This window comes from Scyliorhinus torazame, chromosome 4 (assembly GCF_047496885.1).
Source record: "Scyliorhinus torazame isolate Kashiwa2021f chromosome 4, sScyTor2.1, whole genome shotgun sequence".
NCBI classification, from domain to species: Eukaryota; Metazoa; Chordata; class Chondrichthyes; order Carcharhiniformes; family Scyliorhinidae; genus Scyliorhinus; species Scyliorhinus torazame.
In genome coordinates, this window is record NC_092710.1 from 173,691,862 (window position 1) to 173,707,879 (window position 16,018).

Genomic DNA, 16,018 nt, shown 5'->3' on the forward strand with positions numbered 1-16,018 from the left:
CGGCAGAGGCGCGTTATCAGCACCCCCAAGCTGGTGCCCTTGCATGAAGCTGCCTCAATATGCTCCCATACCGACCCCCCACCACCCACTTCCTGATCATGGCTATATTCGCCACCCAGTAGTAATTACTGAAGTTTGGCAGCGCCAGCCCGCCCCCCCCCCGGCTCCGCTCACTCATCCCCTTTTTTACTCGCGGAGTCTTGCCCGCCCATACAAAGCCAGTGATCACTTTGTTGACCCGTTTAAAAAAGGCCCGCAGGATAAAGATGGGGAGACACTGAAACACAAACAGGAATCTCGGTAGGACCGTCATCTTCACCGCCTGGACCCTCCCAGCTAATGACAATGGGAGTGCGTCCCACCGAAAATCGTCGTTCATTTGGCCTACTAGTCGGGCCAGATTTAGATTCTGCAGCCGTTCCCATTCCCGCGCCACTTGGATGCCTCGGTAGCGAAAGCTTCCCCCTACTACTCTAAACGGCAGCTCCCCCAATCGCTTCTCCTGTCCCCTTGCCTGGACCGCAAACATCTCACTTTTCCCCATATTTAGTTTCTACCCCGAAAACCGGCCAAATTCCCCCCAAATCCTCATGATTCCTTCCATCCCCTCTGCTGGGTCCAATACATACAAGAGCAGGTCTTCTGCGTAGAGCGAGACTCTGTGTTCCATCCCCCCTGCCCTGGACCAGCCCCTTGAAGCCCTCGGTGCAATTGCCAGCGGCTCTGTGGCTAACGTGAACAACAGTGGGGAGAGGGGGCATCCCTATTTCGTCCCCCGATGCAGTCTAAAGTAGCCCGATGTTGTCGTATTCATCCGTACACTCGCCACAGGAGCCTGATATACCAACCTGATCCCGTCAATAAACCCCCGCCCAAATCCGAACCGTCCCAGTATCTCCCACAGATATTCCCATTCTACTTGATCAAAAGCCTTCTCTGCATCCATTGCGACCACTACCTCCAGCTCCCTACCTTCCAGGGACATCATGGTCACGTTTAACAACCTTCTTACATTGGCCACCAACTGCCTTCCCATTAACAAACCCCGTCTGGTCCTCCCCAATAATGTCCGGCACACAATCCTCAATGCTAGAGGACAAAATTTTGGCCAGCAGTTTGGCGTCCACATTCAATAGGGATATCGGCCTGTAGGACCCACACAGCTCCTGGTCCTTGTCCCGCTTCAAGGTCAGCTAAATCGTGGCCTGTGACATCGTCAGGGGAAGCACCCCACGCTCCCTTGCCTCATTGAATGTCCTCATCAACAGCGGCCCCAATATCCCAGAGAACGTTTTATAGAACTCCACTGGGTACCCGTCCGGCCCCGAGGCTTTACCCGGTTGCATGGCCTTCAGACCCTCCGCTATCTCTTCCATCCTGATCGGGGCCCCCAGCCTTTCTACCAACACACCCCCCGGCCACCTTCCGGAAATTCAGCCCCCCTAGGAAGTGCCTGATCCCCTCCGGCCCAGCTGGGGGTTCCGACCCGTACAGCCTACTATAAAACTCCTTAAACGCCTTATTCACCCCTGCTGAGTCTTCAACCAGGCTCCCGTCCCCACCCTTTACTTTCCCTATCTCCCTAGCTGCCTCCCTCTTTCTAAGCTGCTGTGCAAGCATTCTGCTTGCCTTCTCTCCATGCTCATAAATCCCCCCCCCCTCGCCTTTCTCAGCTGCTCTACCGCCCTCTCTGTGGTTAACAAGCCGAACTCCGTCTATAACCCCGCCGTTCCCTTAAAAGCCCTGCCTCTGGGGCCTCCGCATACCTCCTGTCGACCTGTAATATCTCCTTTACCAGTCGGTCCGTCTCTGCCCGGTCCGCCTTCTCCCTGTGGGCTCGTATCGAGATCAGCTCCCCTCTAACCACCGCCTTCAATGCCTCCCAGACCACCGCTGCCGAAACTTTTCCCGCGTTGTTGACTTCCAGGTAGCTCTGAATACATTTCCTCAGCCGCCCGCACACCTCTTCGTCAGCTAAAAGTCCCATGCCTAACCTCCAGTGCGGGCGCTGGTTACTGTCTTTACTAACCTGTAGGTCAACCCAGTGCGGAGCATGGTCTGAGATTGTAATCGGCGAGTACCCCGTGTCCACCACCCCAGCCAGCAAGGCCCTGCTCAAAATGAAAAAAATCAATCCGGGAGTACACTTTATGCACGTGAGAGTAGGAGAACTCTTTCAACTCGCGGCTGCCCAAATCTCCTTGGGTCCAATGCCCCCCCCCCATCTGCTCCATGAACCCTTTTAGTTCCTTTGCCATTGCTGGCACCCTGTCCGTTTTTGAGCTTGACCGGTCTAAACCATGGTCAATAACTGTGTTGAAATCCCCTCCCATGACCAACTTATGCGAATCCAGGTCCGGTATCTTCCACAACATCCTTTTTATAAATTCCACATCGTCCCAATTTGGCGCATGCACATTTACTAGTACCACCTTCACCCCCTCCAATTTCCCACTGACCATAATGTACCGGCCACATCCGAAACTATTCTTCCCGCCTCAAACACCACTCGCTTGTTGATCAGGATCGCGGCCCCTTTAGTCTTCGAGTCCAGTCCTGAGTGAAAAACCTGTCCGACCCATCCTTTCCTTAATCTAATCTGGTCAGCTACTGTAAGGTGCGTCTCCTGTAGCATTACCACGCCCGCCTTCAGCCCTCTCAAATGTGTGAACGCGCGTGCCCTTTTGACCGGCCCGTTTAGCCCTCGTACATTCCAGCTGATCAGCTTAGTTGGGCGGTGGGGCTCATCGCCCCCTTCACCAATCAGCCATCCCCTTTCTTGGGCCCGCCCCGAGGCAGCCTCCGCCCCCGACCTCCTCTCTGTCCCTTAGCAAAAGTCCCTCTCTCGTTAGCAGAACATCCCCCCCCCCTTCCCCTAGTAACAGCACAGAGTAAATCGACCCCTTCGATACGCCTAACATCTCACCCACTATGCTTCCGTGAGCTAACACACCCAGCTAGCTTGGTGGCCCCCACCCCTGGCGCTAGACATTCTCCCACCTATTGGTCCCTCCCCCCGCTCATGCACACATATTCAAATGAAAGACAATCCCAACATAATTGCCCGACAAAAAAAAAACGCTAAACAAGGAAGATCAAGTAAAAGATCCAGCATCTAACAAACATGCCACCATCCCCCAACAGTGAAAATGTAAACTTTAACTCACTCGGCTCCGCAACTGGCCCCAAATCAATACAGAAGTCATTACAAATAACTGTCCACAGAACGAAAAACAAGAAACTTTTTAAAACCTGAACGTTGCAGCAAAGTTCTCAGTCCACCACCAGCTCTTTCTTTTTCGCGAAGTCCAGCGCTCCTCAGGCGACTCAAAATAGAAATGTTGCTCCTCGTACGTGGCCCAGAGACGGGCTGGATACAGCAGTCCGAAATTCACCTTTTCCGTAAAAAGGGTCGACCGTATCTGGTTGAACCCCGCTCTTCTCCTGGCCACCTCCGCACTCAGGTCCTGATAGATCCGCAGGATACTTTGTTCTCCCATTTACAGCTCCGTGTCTGCTTGGCCCACTAACGCTCCTTGTCCAAATATGGAATCTCACCACCATTGCCCTCGGGCAGGGGGTGGGGGGGGGGGTCTCCCATTTGCGGCTTCCTCGCGAGCGCTCTGTGAACCCTGTCCACCTCCAAGGGTCGAGAGAATGCCCCTCCCCCAGCAGCCTCTCAAACATGCACGCTATGTATGCCTTAGCGTCCGCTCCTTTGGACCCCTCCAGAAGCCCAACGATTCTCAAGTTCTGCCGGCGGGACCTATTCTCCAGGTCCTCCACCTTCTCCAGGAGCCTTTTCTGCTGGTCTCTCAGCAGCCCCACTTCCATCTCCACTGCAGTTTGATGTTCCTCCTGGTCAGCCAGCGCCTTCTCAACTTTCTGGGTCGCCTGATCTTGGACATCCAATCTAAACTCCAGCCGCGCAATTGACTCTTTAATCGGGTCCAAGCAGTCCTGCTTCTGTTTGGCGAAGCCCTCCTGGGTAACTTGCATCAGCTGCTCCATTGACCCCTGGGTTGACAAGCCAGAGCTCCGATCATTCCCCATGCTTTCTCCCACTGCAGCTTCAGCCCAAGCCTTCGCTGTCCGTCTGTTTCTGCCTTTGCGAGCACTTTGCATGCACCGGGAATCCAGTACACAATTGCCTCTATCATCAATTTTCCAAATCAAATCCGGTAAAAAATCGGATGAAAAGGTCAAAAAGTCCGACCCGAGCGGGAGCCACCAAATGTGCGACATACTCCTTCATTGCCGCCACTGGAAGTCACTAAGGGGCAATTTAGCCAATCCACCTAACCTGCACATTTTCAGACTGTGGGAGGACCACCGGAGCACCCGGAGGAAATTCACGCAGACACTGGGCGAATATAGAAACTCCACACTCGCGCAAGGTCGGAATCGAACCCACCGAGCCATCCAATCATGGGTCATTGGATGTTCTTTTTTCTCTTGTTGCAGAACTGTCCTGACGAGTCTGGGTTTTGAAATTTTCATTTTGTAACTAATTCCGGTTGTAAAAATTTTGTGGGGCAGTGGTTTATGCAAGTAGTTTGATTTCAAAAGTTTGGTATTCAACAGAGTTGAAATGAGACTTGGCCGGCATGGTGGCACAGTGGTTAGCACTGCTGCTTCACGGTGCCGGGGACCTGGGTTTGATCCCGGCCTAGGTCACTGTCCGTGTGGAGTTTGCTCATTTTCCCTAATCTGCGTGAGACTCACCCCCACAATCTAAAGATATGTGCGGTAGGTGAATTGGCTATGCTAAATTGTCCCTTAATTGGAAAAAAAATTGTAAATAACATTTTTAAAATATTACTTAGCTGCTGAATGACTGCTTAAGATCTAAAAGAAATATTGCAGATGATGATTAATAAATACCTGATGGTTATGCAGGTACTGATTTTTAATTATTCCTTCCTACCACATCCAAATCCATTATAGATTGTGGGTTATGCTTAATGATCTGTGCACAGATTCACATTTTAACGTAGATAGAGTAGAAAACATTAGGTCTGCAACTTCCAATGGTTAATAGATATAATGTCAGCAATGGTTCGTTGAATGCTGCAACTAGCATTCAGAATTTCCCAACGGACATAGAAAATCAATATGTCCTCCAAGCCACTACTTCACTCTTTGGCACCTTAGTCGTAGGGCTATGATAATCTTTTGCCATTATTTCTAAGTGGAGAGTAGGCATGCACAACCCAATACTCTGTGATTTAGTCATGGTGATATCTGCATTTGGAGACAATTGAATGAAGACTATTGAATTACTTGAGTCAAGTCCTATTTAGAAACATACCAACAGTCCTACCCAATTTCTTCAAGAACTTTTGATTTGAAGAAAATTATTTAGTGCATAATATTAATAGTTATTCCCATAGGAAGGAAATTCCTAGCTTTGGAAGGAAAATGTGCTTGGGGGTAACATCAAGACCTGACTCAGTGTTCAAGGGGTAGGTGTACAAATCCTTCTTGAGCTTGTGGTTTATTGATGTCAGGATATGATTTCCATGATAAATGGAAAATATCATTCAAGGAATAAAGACTGCACTTTATTAATCTGTTAATTTCATCAGTTTATTTGCTTCTGTAAAGAAGTAATTTGAAGTAAACACCCAGTTATGTTCCCAATTTGGATGGATGAATGAATGGAGACCCCCTTTATTAGTGACCGATGTCTAGTAGCATTTGGAATGGCATTTAAAGGTTGCCAAGAATTGATTGACACCATGACCATTAAATCATATTTTAAGGAGCATTTAATTCTTCAAAATTGTTGACTATTTTTGAGAATGTATGTATATATGTGTGTGTATGCACACGCATTTGTGCTGCATTTAACAAAAAGCTACAAACCCACATTTGTATTTTTATGCTGCACAGCCGTACTCCTGGAAGTCGTCAAGCCTCTCCCACTGAAGTGGCTGAACGCCTGGGCCCTAACCAGAACACCTCAGACGTATTAGGCCAATTGGCCAATGCCACAGCAAGTAAACCACCTGGAGAAGAGTTTCATAATTCTGACCCTCAAACTTTAGACACCATTGAGGCCGCAGTTGGCCTAAATCATTTGCAGTTTGACTATTCAAGCAATCAAGTATCCATGGACTCTTCAGCAGCATCAGCAGCTGTAGGTCTTTTTGACTACAGCTCCCAGCATCAGGTTAGTCTTTATCGATGAGTGATTTGGTGTTCCTTTTCCCCAGAGATTAAACATCATGCACAGAGATCGACAATTGAAAAACGCATCAAATGTTCCAGATGCAAAGATTAGTGCCACATCTAACTAAATAGCTTCAGCTAAAACAAAGTATGTTTCTACTTAAAGATTTTTATCTGTTCTTAATTTTGATACCTCTTTCTACACCATTTTCTTTTGCTAAAAACGTTACAGACATTTCATGGATATAAAATTGAATCAATCCTAGTTATGTACACCGTTAATGGGTGTACTACTGCATGTCTTGGTTGAGCCATGAGGTGGGTATTTCCCTTGCTGCTGGGAAATTGACCAGGGGCATCCTGGCCACAGATAAATCTGAAGATGCTGCCTGACAATGTTCCCAAGTTCTGTGTTCAGTTTTAAAAATAAGAGTTATGTATTAATATTTTTGTCAAGCTTTAGTTTTAAAAAAAAAAAAATGTTTACTGCAGCAAAATAAGCTAAGTAAAATGTTGCCTTGCAATTTAACCTTTGTTCCGGCAATTACTTGGTTTATCGCAGTAAGCTCCAGGGACGCACATTTAAAAACCTTTAGAACCCAAATTTGAAGAGATGGAATAATGCAGATTTTCTTTTTTCTTTTTTAAAATTTTGATGTTGACTTGACACAGTTTGGCAGGTCGCTTTTGCAAAATTTCCTGAGCTAGTTGCTAAAGAGAATTATATGCGTTAATATGGTTTGCCACCAAGCTGCTTTTCATACGGTCTGTTCCTTCCTGTAGTATACATCAGGTTTTAAATTGTTTATGCTTCATCCTGGTTTCATCTTTCACAGTTCGGATCTACAGTGTGGGTAGACAAATGGAATGTTGCATTTAATATTGACAAATAGAACAGAAACATGTGTAACCAAAGATTTGGCAAGAAGAAAACTTGTCTCTCTCTTACAAAATGCTAATAACTTTTTGTTTTATGATAGCATCCTCAAGCCTAGTCCTCCAGCCCAGTAATGTTCAACTGTATAAATAATGTATTGTGTGTAGGCCAAGGTTCAGTGAAGTGATGATCGTCACATATAAAACTATTGGTGATGTCATAATTGGTCAGTTTCTGTTTAGATTAACATTAAGAAAAAAATGTAGAAATGAAGGGTTTGAAGAAGTGTATTAAGTGTGTCATCGGTGAGATATGGGGAAATAAAGCTCAGTAAAATAAACGTATTCCAAACGAAAGGTGTGCTGTGCCAAGGTTTGGCTAGCAGAAGAAATAGGAATTTATTTATTGAGTTTATAAGTAAAGGGGGTCTCATCTCAAAATGTTTGTGAAGCCAGACATCTATCAAGTTGTGTTGTGGTTTATCATTGTCACAACAATTCCAAATTCAAGAGACAATTAAAATGGTTAGGAGTTTTCTGTCAGTAGGTGAAAGCTGTTGTTTTGGATCCCTTGTGGAACATTGAATGGGCTTTATTGTATTCTGTTCTTAGTTCAGCTGTTGTTAAGAACCCCGTTGATGTTATCTACGAGAGTGTCTCAAAACCCTGAAAGATAACTTGAAACACTGGTTCTTAGTGGTGTATTTTTGTTTGAAATAATGTGAGGAATCATGTACAACCCATTGAAGAACCAGTCCAGTCATTGTGTCAACAATTAATACAGAATATTTATTAAAGTGAAAGAAAAGAAAAAACACACGACAGATGACTAACACACACTATAGCATTTAAGTATACTAGGCACATTGTTTTATCTGAAGTTACCTCTTGTTCCCTGAACTCACTGAGACACCCCTTTCCCTAGCATGATTCAATGTTCGTAATTCTATAGGTCAAATCCAGTTAATAGTTACCCCACAATAGCACTTATGTGACCAAGTCTGGGAACACATCTCTTCCTGGTTCAGCGAAATCACAAAATTGCGTCTTTTAGAGGAAAAAATATCTGCAATATGCCGTGGGTCTAAATGCTAGATGGAACAGGCTTCTATGGCTTGGATCGTGGGTGGAACTGGCCTCTTTCCCAATGAAGATGTTGGCAGTTATATTTTTCAGTCTCTTTGATATTCCTCTTTCTGGATTCTACTGTTTACCTCTCTCAAAATCCTAGGCTTTTGGAAGTTATCATTTGTACAGCCCCACTGATCTTTGAAAGATAATGTTTTTGATGTGGCCAGTCGCAACTCAATGTCTCTAGATTCCTGCTAATCTTGTTACGGGGAAAATCACATCTTATTGTTCCTCCAGATTTTTTCTAGTCTTGTTACTTGTCTGTTATTTTATTTTCATCCCATATTCACTTAATCTCGTTAACTTCCCATATTCCTAACACTGGTCACCACACATGCAGGTATCAGGATCACCAGAGTTTGTAAATATGGGCACACTATCAAAGACTGTATTAAGTAATTATTTTATTTTTAAAATAATTTTTATTCAAATTTTCACAAAATATCAACAACAAAATACAGAAAGAAAAGAACAACCCCCCCCCCATATACATAAATAATAAATTAACAGCCTTCATCAACACCAAGGCAAAAATACACGCCCACTCAAGAAGAACAAAACACGAACACCCCCCCCGCCCCCCGGGTTACTGCCGCTGCTGACAATCTTCTAACGTTCTGCCAGGAAGTCTAGAAACTGTGCCACCGCCTGAAGAATCCTTGTACCGATCCCCTTAAGGCGAATTTCACCCCCTCCAATTTAATAAACCCCGCCATATCGCTGATCCAGGATTCCACGCTTCAGGGCCTTGCATCCTTCCACTGAAGAGGTATCCTTCGCCGGGCTACCAGGGATGCAAAGGCAAGAATACCGGCCTCTTTCGCCTCCTGCACTCCCGGCTCCTCTGCCACCCCAAATATTGCGAGCCCCCAGCCCGGCTTGACCCTGGAACCTACCACCCTCGACACCGTCCTCGCTACACCCTTCCAAAATTCCTCCAGTGCTGGGCAGGCCCAGAACATGTGGGTGTGATTTGCTGGGCTCCCTGAGCACCTAACACACCTGACCTCGCACCCAAAGAACCGGCTTATCCTTGCCCCGGTCATGTGTGCCCTATGCAGCATCTTAAATTGTATTAGGCTGAGCCTAGCGCAAGAGGAGGAAGAGTTCACCCTCCCCAGGGCATCCGCCCACATCCCCTCATCAATCTCCTCACCCAACTCCTCCTCCCACTTACCCTTAAACTCCTGCACCAAGGCCTCCTCCTCCTCCTGCATCACCTGATACGTTGCCGAGATCCTTTCCTCTCCAACTCCCACACCCCCCGACAGCACCCTGTCCTGGACCCCACGTGGCGGCAGCAGTGGGAACTCCACCACCTGCCGCCGAACAAACGCCCTTACCTGCATATATCTGAAGGTGTTCCCCGGGGGGAGCCCAAACTTCTCCTCCAGCTCACCGAGGCTCGCGAACTTACCGTCCACATACAGGTCCCCCATCCTTCTAATGCCTACCCTGTGCCAGCTCAGAAACCCTCCGTCGATCCTACCCGGGACAAACCGGTGGTTCCCCCGAATCGGGGACCACACCGAGGCCCCCACCTCCCCCTGTGACTCCTCCATTGCCCCCAAATTTTGAGGGTAGCCGCCACCACCGGGCTCGTGGTGTACCTCGTTGGAGGAAGCGGCGCCGTTAGCAGCGCCTCCCGGCTCGTGCCCACACAGGACGCCATCTCCAGCCTCTTCCATGCCGCCTCATCCCCCTCCATCACCCACTTACGCACCATTGCCACGTTGGCGGCCCAATGATACCCGCAGAGGTGAGGCAGTGCCAACCCCCCCCCCCCCCATCCCTACATCTCTCCAGGATCACCCTCGGCGTCTTCTGCGCCCATACAAACCCCATAACGCTCCTGTTAACCCGCCTGAAGAAGGCCCTAGGGATCAGGATGGGGAGGCATTGGAACAGGAACAAACCTCGGGAGCACCGTCATTTTAACTGACTGCACTCTACCCGCCAGGGAGAGTGGCAGCACGTCCCACCTCTTAAACTCCTCCATCTGCTCCACCAGCTTCGTGAAGTTAAGCTTTTGTAGGGCCTCCCAGCTCCTAGCCACCTGGATCCCCAGGTACCTGAAACTCCTCTCCGCCCTTTTTAGCGGGAGCTCACCAATCCACCCTCTCCTGGGCCCCCGGGTGCACTACGAACAACTCGCTCTTCCCCATATTAAGCTTGTACCCGGAGAAATCTCCAAACTCCCTAAGGATCCTCATCACCCCCGGCATTCCCCCCACCAGGTCCGCCACATATAGCAGCAAATCATCTGCTTAGAGCAACACCCGATGCTCCTCACCAGCCCCCTCCAGTTCCTCGACTCCCTCAACGCCATGGCCAGGGGTTCAATCGCCAGTGCAAAGAGCAGGAGGGACAGGGGACACCCCTGCCTCGTCCCCCCGGTGTAGCCGGAAATACTCTGACCTCCTTCTGTTCAGGGACTCATACAGCAGCCTCACCCACCTGACGATCCCCTCCCCTCCCCGAACCTTTTCAACACCTCCCACAGGTACCCCCACTCCACCCTATCAAAGGCCTTCTCCGCATCCATCGCCACCACTATCTCCGCCTCCCTTTCCATCGCCGGCATCATTATGACATTCAAGAGCCTCCGTACATTGGTATTCAACTGCCTCTCTTTCACGAACCCCGTCTGATCCTCGTGTATGACCTGCGGCACACAGTCCTCTATCCTCATGGCCGAAATCTTTACCAGCAACTTTGCGTCTATATTTAAGAGTGAGATCGGCCTGTATGACCCACACTGTAGGGGATCCTTGTCCCGCTTCAGGATCAGGGAAATCAGCGCTCTAGACATTGCCGGGGGCAGAGTCCCCCTTCCCTTGCCTCGTTAAAGGTCCTTACCAACAGCGGGCCCAGCAAGTCCGCATACTTCTTGTAAAATTCAACCAGGAACCCATCCGGCCCCGGTGCCTTCCCCGCCTGCATGTTCCCTCTCCCTTTGACCAACTCCTCCAACCCAACTGGCGCCCCCAACCCCGCCACCTGCCCTTCCTCCACCCTCGGAAACCTCAGCCGATCCAGGAAGCGACCCATCCCTCCCTCTTCCCGTGGGGGCTCAGACCGGTACAATTCCTCGTAGAAGTCCCTGAAGACCCCATTGATACTCACCGCACTTCGCACCGTGTTCCCTCCTCCATCCCTAACTCCCCTGACCTCCCTAGCTGCCTCTCGCCTCCGAAGCTGGTGCGCCAGCATACGGCTCGCCTTTTCTCCGTATTCATATACCGCCCCCTGCGCCTTCCTCCACTGCGCCTCCGCCTTCCTGGTGGTCAACAAATCGAACTCAGCCTGGAGGCTACGCTGCTCCCTCAGCAATCTCTCCTCCGGGGTTTCCGCGTACCTCCTGTCCACCCTCACCATCTTCCCCGCCAACCTCTCCCTCTCTCCTCCCCCCTCTCCTTGTGTGCCCAAATGGAGATCAACTCTCCTCTGACCAGCGCCTCCCAGACCACCCCTACTTGCACCTCCCCATTGTCATTAGCCTCCAGGTACCTCTCTATACACTTCCGGACCCGCCCGCTCACCTCCTCGTCCGCCAGCAACCCCACCTCTAGGCGCCACAGCGGGCGCTGGTCCCTCTCCTCCCCCAACCAAATGTCCACCCAGTGCGGAGCATGATCAGAAATGGCTATCGCCGAGTACTCCGTATCCTCCACCCTAGGAATCCGTGCCCTGCTCATGACAAAAAAGTCAATCCGGGTGTAGGCCTTGTGAACATGGGAGAAGAATGAAAATTCCCTGGCCCCCGGCCTCGCAAACCTCCATGGATCCACCCCCTCCCATTTGGTCCATGAACCCTCTCAGCACCTTGGCCGCCGCCGGCCTCCTGCCCGTCCTAGACCTCGAGCGGTCCAGTGTCGGATCTAGCACCATGTTGAAATCCCCCCCCCCCCCCCCCCCCCCCCCCCCCCCCATTATCAGGCCCCATGTCTCCAGGTCCGGAATCCAGACCAGCATATGCCACATGAACCCCTCATTGTCCCAATTCGGGGCATATACATTGACCAACACCACCCACTCCCCCTGCATCTTGCCACTTACCATCACATACCTACAGCCATTGTCGGCCACAATGCTCGACACCTCGAACGACACACTCTTCCCCACCAAGATCGCCACCCCCCGATTTTTTGCATCCAAACCCGAATGAAACACCTGCCCTACCCACCCCTTTCTCAACCTTACCTGATCCGCCTTCCTCAGGTGCGTCTCCTGAAGCATGGCCACATCCGCCTTCAGGTGCGCGAACACCCAGGCCCGCTTGACCAGCCCATTCAGTCCCCTTACATTCCAGGTTATCAGCCAGATCAGGGGGCTACTCACCCCTGTTCCCCCGCCGACTAGCCATATCCCTTCCTAGGCCAGCCACGTGCCCGCACCCCCCACACGGCCCGTTCCCCACATCGGCAGACCCCCGCCCCGACCTCCTCTACCAACACCAGCTCCCCCTTGGCCATTCCAGCAGCAACCCGGCCCCCCCCCCAGCTGGATTGCTCCCCCCATTGCACTCCCGTAAGTCAGCTGACTCCTGCTGACCCTGGCCACTCCCGCCGCTCCATCCCCCCCCCCCCCCCCCCCCCCCCCCCCCCCCCCCGTCCACCAGCGGGATCTCATCCATTCCACTCCCAGTGTGGGAGAAAAAGCCCGCACTTCCCAGCTCCGGCCTTGCCCCTTCAACCCTAAACGCGGGGGGAAAAAAACCACACATTCCACGCGCCCGACCCCGCCTCCCCTGGCACAGCACCCTTTCCAGGCCCGGTCCCACTACCCCCAACTCGGGCCTCTTCTCTCTCTCTCTCTCTCTCTCTCTCTCTCTCTCTCTTTCCCCCCCCCCCCCCCCCACGGGGCCCCATCTCCCCAACCGACCATTAACCCCCCCAAGCAGTTTACCTATCAGTTTACCCCCCCCCCCCCACGAGCCCGCCCGGCGGACCTAATTAAAAGAATGCCCAATCAACACCCAAAAAACAAAGAACCCCCCCCTCGAAACACAACCCAATAATCCCCAACCATCCCTCCACCGCGACCCCTCATCCCCGCCCCTTAGTCTGAGTCCAGTTTTTCGGCCTGAACAAAGGCCCACGCCTCCTCCGGGAACTCAAAATAGTGGTGTCGATCCTTATATGTGACCCACAGACACGCCGGCTGCAGCATACCGAACTTCACCCCGTTCCTGTGCAGCACTGCCTTCGCCTGGTTGTAACCGTCCCTCTTCTTCGCCACCTACGCGCTCCAACCCTGGTAGATCTGGACCTCCGCGTTCTCCCACCTGCTGCTCCGCTCCTTCTTGGCCCACCTTAACACACACTCTCGATCAGCAAACCGGTGGAGCCGCATCAGCACCACCCGCGGCGGCTCGCTGGGCTTGGGCCTCCTCCAGCTGCAAGGGCCCCTGAAAGGCCCCGCTCCCATCAGCGAATGCAGCACGGTGACCACGTAGGCCCCACGTCCGATCCCTCCGGGAGACCCAGGATCCGCATGTTTTTCCGCCTCGACCGGTTCTCCATCTCCTCGAACCTCGCCTGGCATTTCACCTCCACCTTCACCGCCAGGCCCAGGATCTCGTCCTCGTTCTCCGAGACCTTCTGCCAGACCTCCCGGATCGCCACCCCTTGGGCCGTCTGGGTCTCCAGCAGCTTATCGATTGAAGCCTTCATTGGCTCCAGCAGCTCTGCTTTCAGTTCCTTAAAACAGCACTGGAGAAGCTCCATGCTGCTCTTGCGTCCACTGCCTCCACGCTGCCTGGTCTCCGCCCGCCGCCATCTTGGTCCTCCTCCCTCGCACCTTTCTTTGCTTCAATGCCACTTTTAAAATCGCCCCACTCCTGGTCCACTCCTTACACTTATCGGGGGAATGTTGCTGTCCCCTTCCCACACCGGGAAATGTCGAATAAGCGCCGTTACGGGCCCTAAAAAAAGCCCAAAAGTCAATTTTTAGCAGGAGCTGCCGAACGTGCGCCTTAGCTCCGCATAGCCACAACCAGAAGTCTATTAAGTAATTATTAACTACCACATATATGGAAGGTTGTCAAGATGTAAATTATTTACTAGACTGGTATCAATGATGAGGGACTTGATGGGGAGGCTGGAGAAGCCACTATGTTCTCCTTGAAGCAGGGAAGGATAAGAAGAAATCATTGTAAAATCATGAATTGTTCTGATAAGAGTAAATAAAGAGGAACTATTTACAGTGGCAGAAGAGTTGATAGCCAGAAGATCTAGTTTTAAGGGGATTGGCCAAAAAAACAGATGCAATGTGAGGAAACATTTTTTACACAGTCAGTTAGTAAAATCTCGAATGCCCTTCCAGAAAAGGTAGTGGGAACAGATTCAATAGTAACTTTCCATGGGGAATTTGATTAACAATTGAAGGGAATATATTTACAGGACTATGGGATAAAAGCAAAGGATTAGGATTTGTTTTATTGTGGCGTGTACCGAGGTACAATGAAAAGTAGTGTTCAGCGTACAGTCCAGACAGATCATTCATTCCATACATGAAAAAAAAGGACATACATAAATAGACATAGTAAATACATAGGAACAGGCAATGGCTGAGCATGCAGAGTGCAGTACTAAGCAGAGAAGATGTATGAAGAGATTAGTTCAGTCCATAAGAGAGTCATTCAGGACCCTGGAAACAGCGGGTAAGAAGCTGTTTTTTAACCTGTTGGTGCGTGTTCCCAGACTTTTGTATCTCCTTCCTGATTGAAGAAGTTGGAAGAGTGATGAACCTGGGTGGGAGGAGTCTTTGATTATGCTACCCGCTTTCCCAAGGCAGCAGCAGGTATAGACAGTCAATGGATGGGAAGCGGGTTCGCGGGATGGACTGGGTGGACGATGTTCCCGACTCTAGTTTCATATGGTCTTGGGTCACGCAGTTGCCATACTAGTCTGTGATGCTGCCAGATAGGATGCTTTCTATGGTGCAGCTGCAAAAATTGGTAAGAGTCAATGTGAACATGCTGAATTTCCATAGTTTCCTGAGGAAGTAAAGACGCTGTTGTGCTTTCATTGTCGTAGCAGTCGACATGGGTGGACCAGGACAGATTGTTGGTGTTGTGCACACCTAGGAATTTGAAGCTGTCAACCATCTCCATCTTGGCACAAAAGACAGTCAATGACCAGTTCTTAGTAATGCTGACATTGAGGGAGATTGTTGTTGTTTCACCACGCCACAAAGTTCTCTATCTCCCTCCTGTACTCTGACTCATCATTCGAGATCCGACCCACTACGGCCGTGTTGTCAGCAAACCTCAGTGGAATTTGTTGGATAGCTCTTTTAAAGAATTAAGTGGCCTCCTGTGTTACATTTCATGGAATCATATAAATAAAAGCAGGACAATTTTAATAATCTGGCCAGAATTGAATTTGCTTAATTTCATTTCATCACATTTCATTGTAGATCATAGAATGTACAGTGCAGAAAGTGGCCAATTCGGCCCATCGTAGTCCCGACAAGTAAAAATGTAACTTAATTTGTGATAAATGGGGTTTTCAGTATCTTACCAACTTTTGTGTTGCCGTTGAAATTTTTTTTCCAGCATTACTGGGCGTTTCTCAATGCTTTTCTCTTTGACCAATATGCATTTACTTCTCAATGGCACTTTTTTCCCCTCTGGTTTCTTCCTCCCTTATGCATCTTTATTCATGCTCTGTTCTCGCCATTATGTTTTTTTCTGGTATGCTTCAATTTTAGCTTCATCTTGTAGAGCCCTGCAATTTAAACTGTATGGCTAATAATCATAGACTGAACTCTGTGACATTGACAAGCGGAAGACTTATACCATTACCAGTATCAACTAGCCACCAGTGTTACC

At 49.9% G+C, this 16,018-nt stretch overlaps 1 protein-coding gene across 4 annotated transcripts in view; it reads left to right on the plus strand.

Annotated features, from left to right (window-relative positions):
• Positions 1–16,018, plus strand: part of LOC140410600 (pumilio homolog 2-like) — a 178,300-nt gene that overhangs the window by 92,759 nt on the left and 69,523 nt on the right. For 3 of the 4 annotated variants that reach the window (XM_072498884.1, XM_072498885.1, XM_072498886.1), the window contains exon 6: positions 5,896–6,175. The exons of the other annotated variant lie outside the window; for it this stretch is intronic. In XM_072498884.1, coding sequence (XP_072354985.1) covers positions 5,896–6,175 — 280 coding nt within the window. The remainder of the gene's footprint in view (positions 1–5,895; positions 6,176–16,018) is intronic. 4 annotated transcript variants of the gene reach the window in all.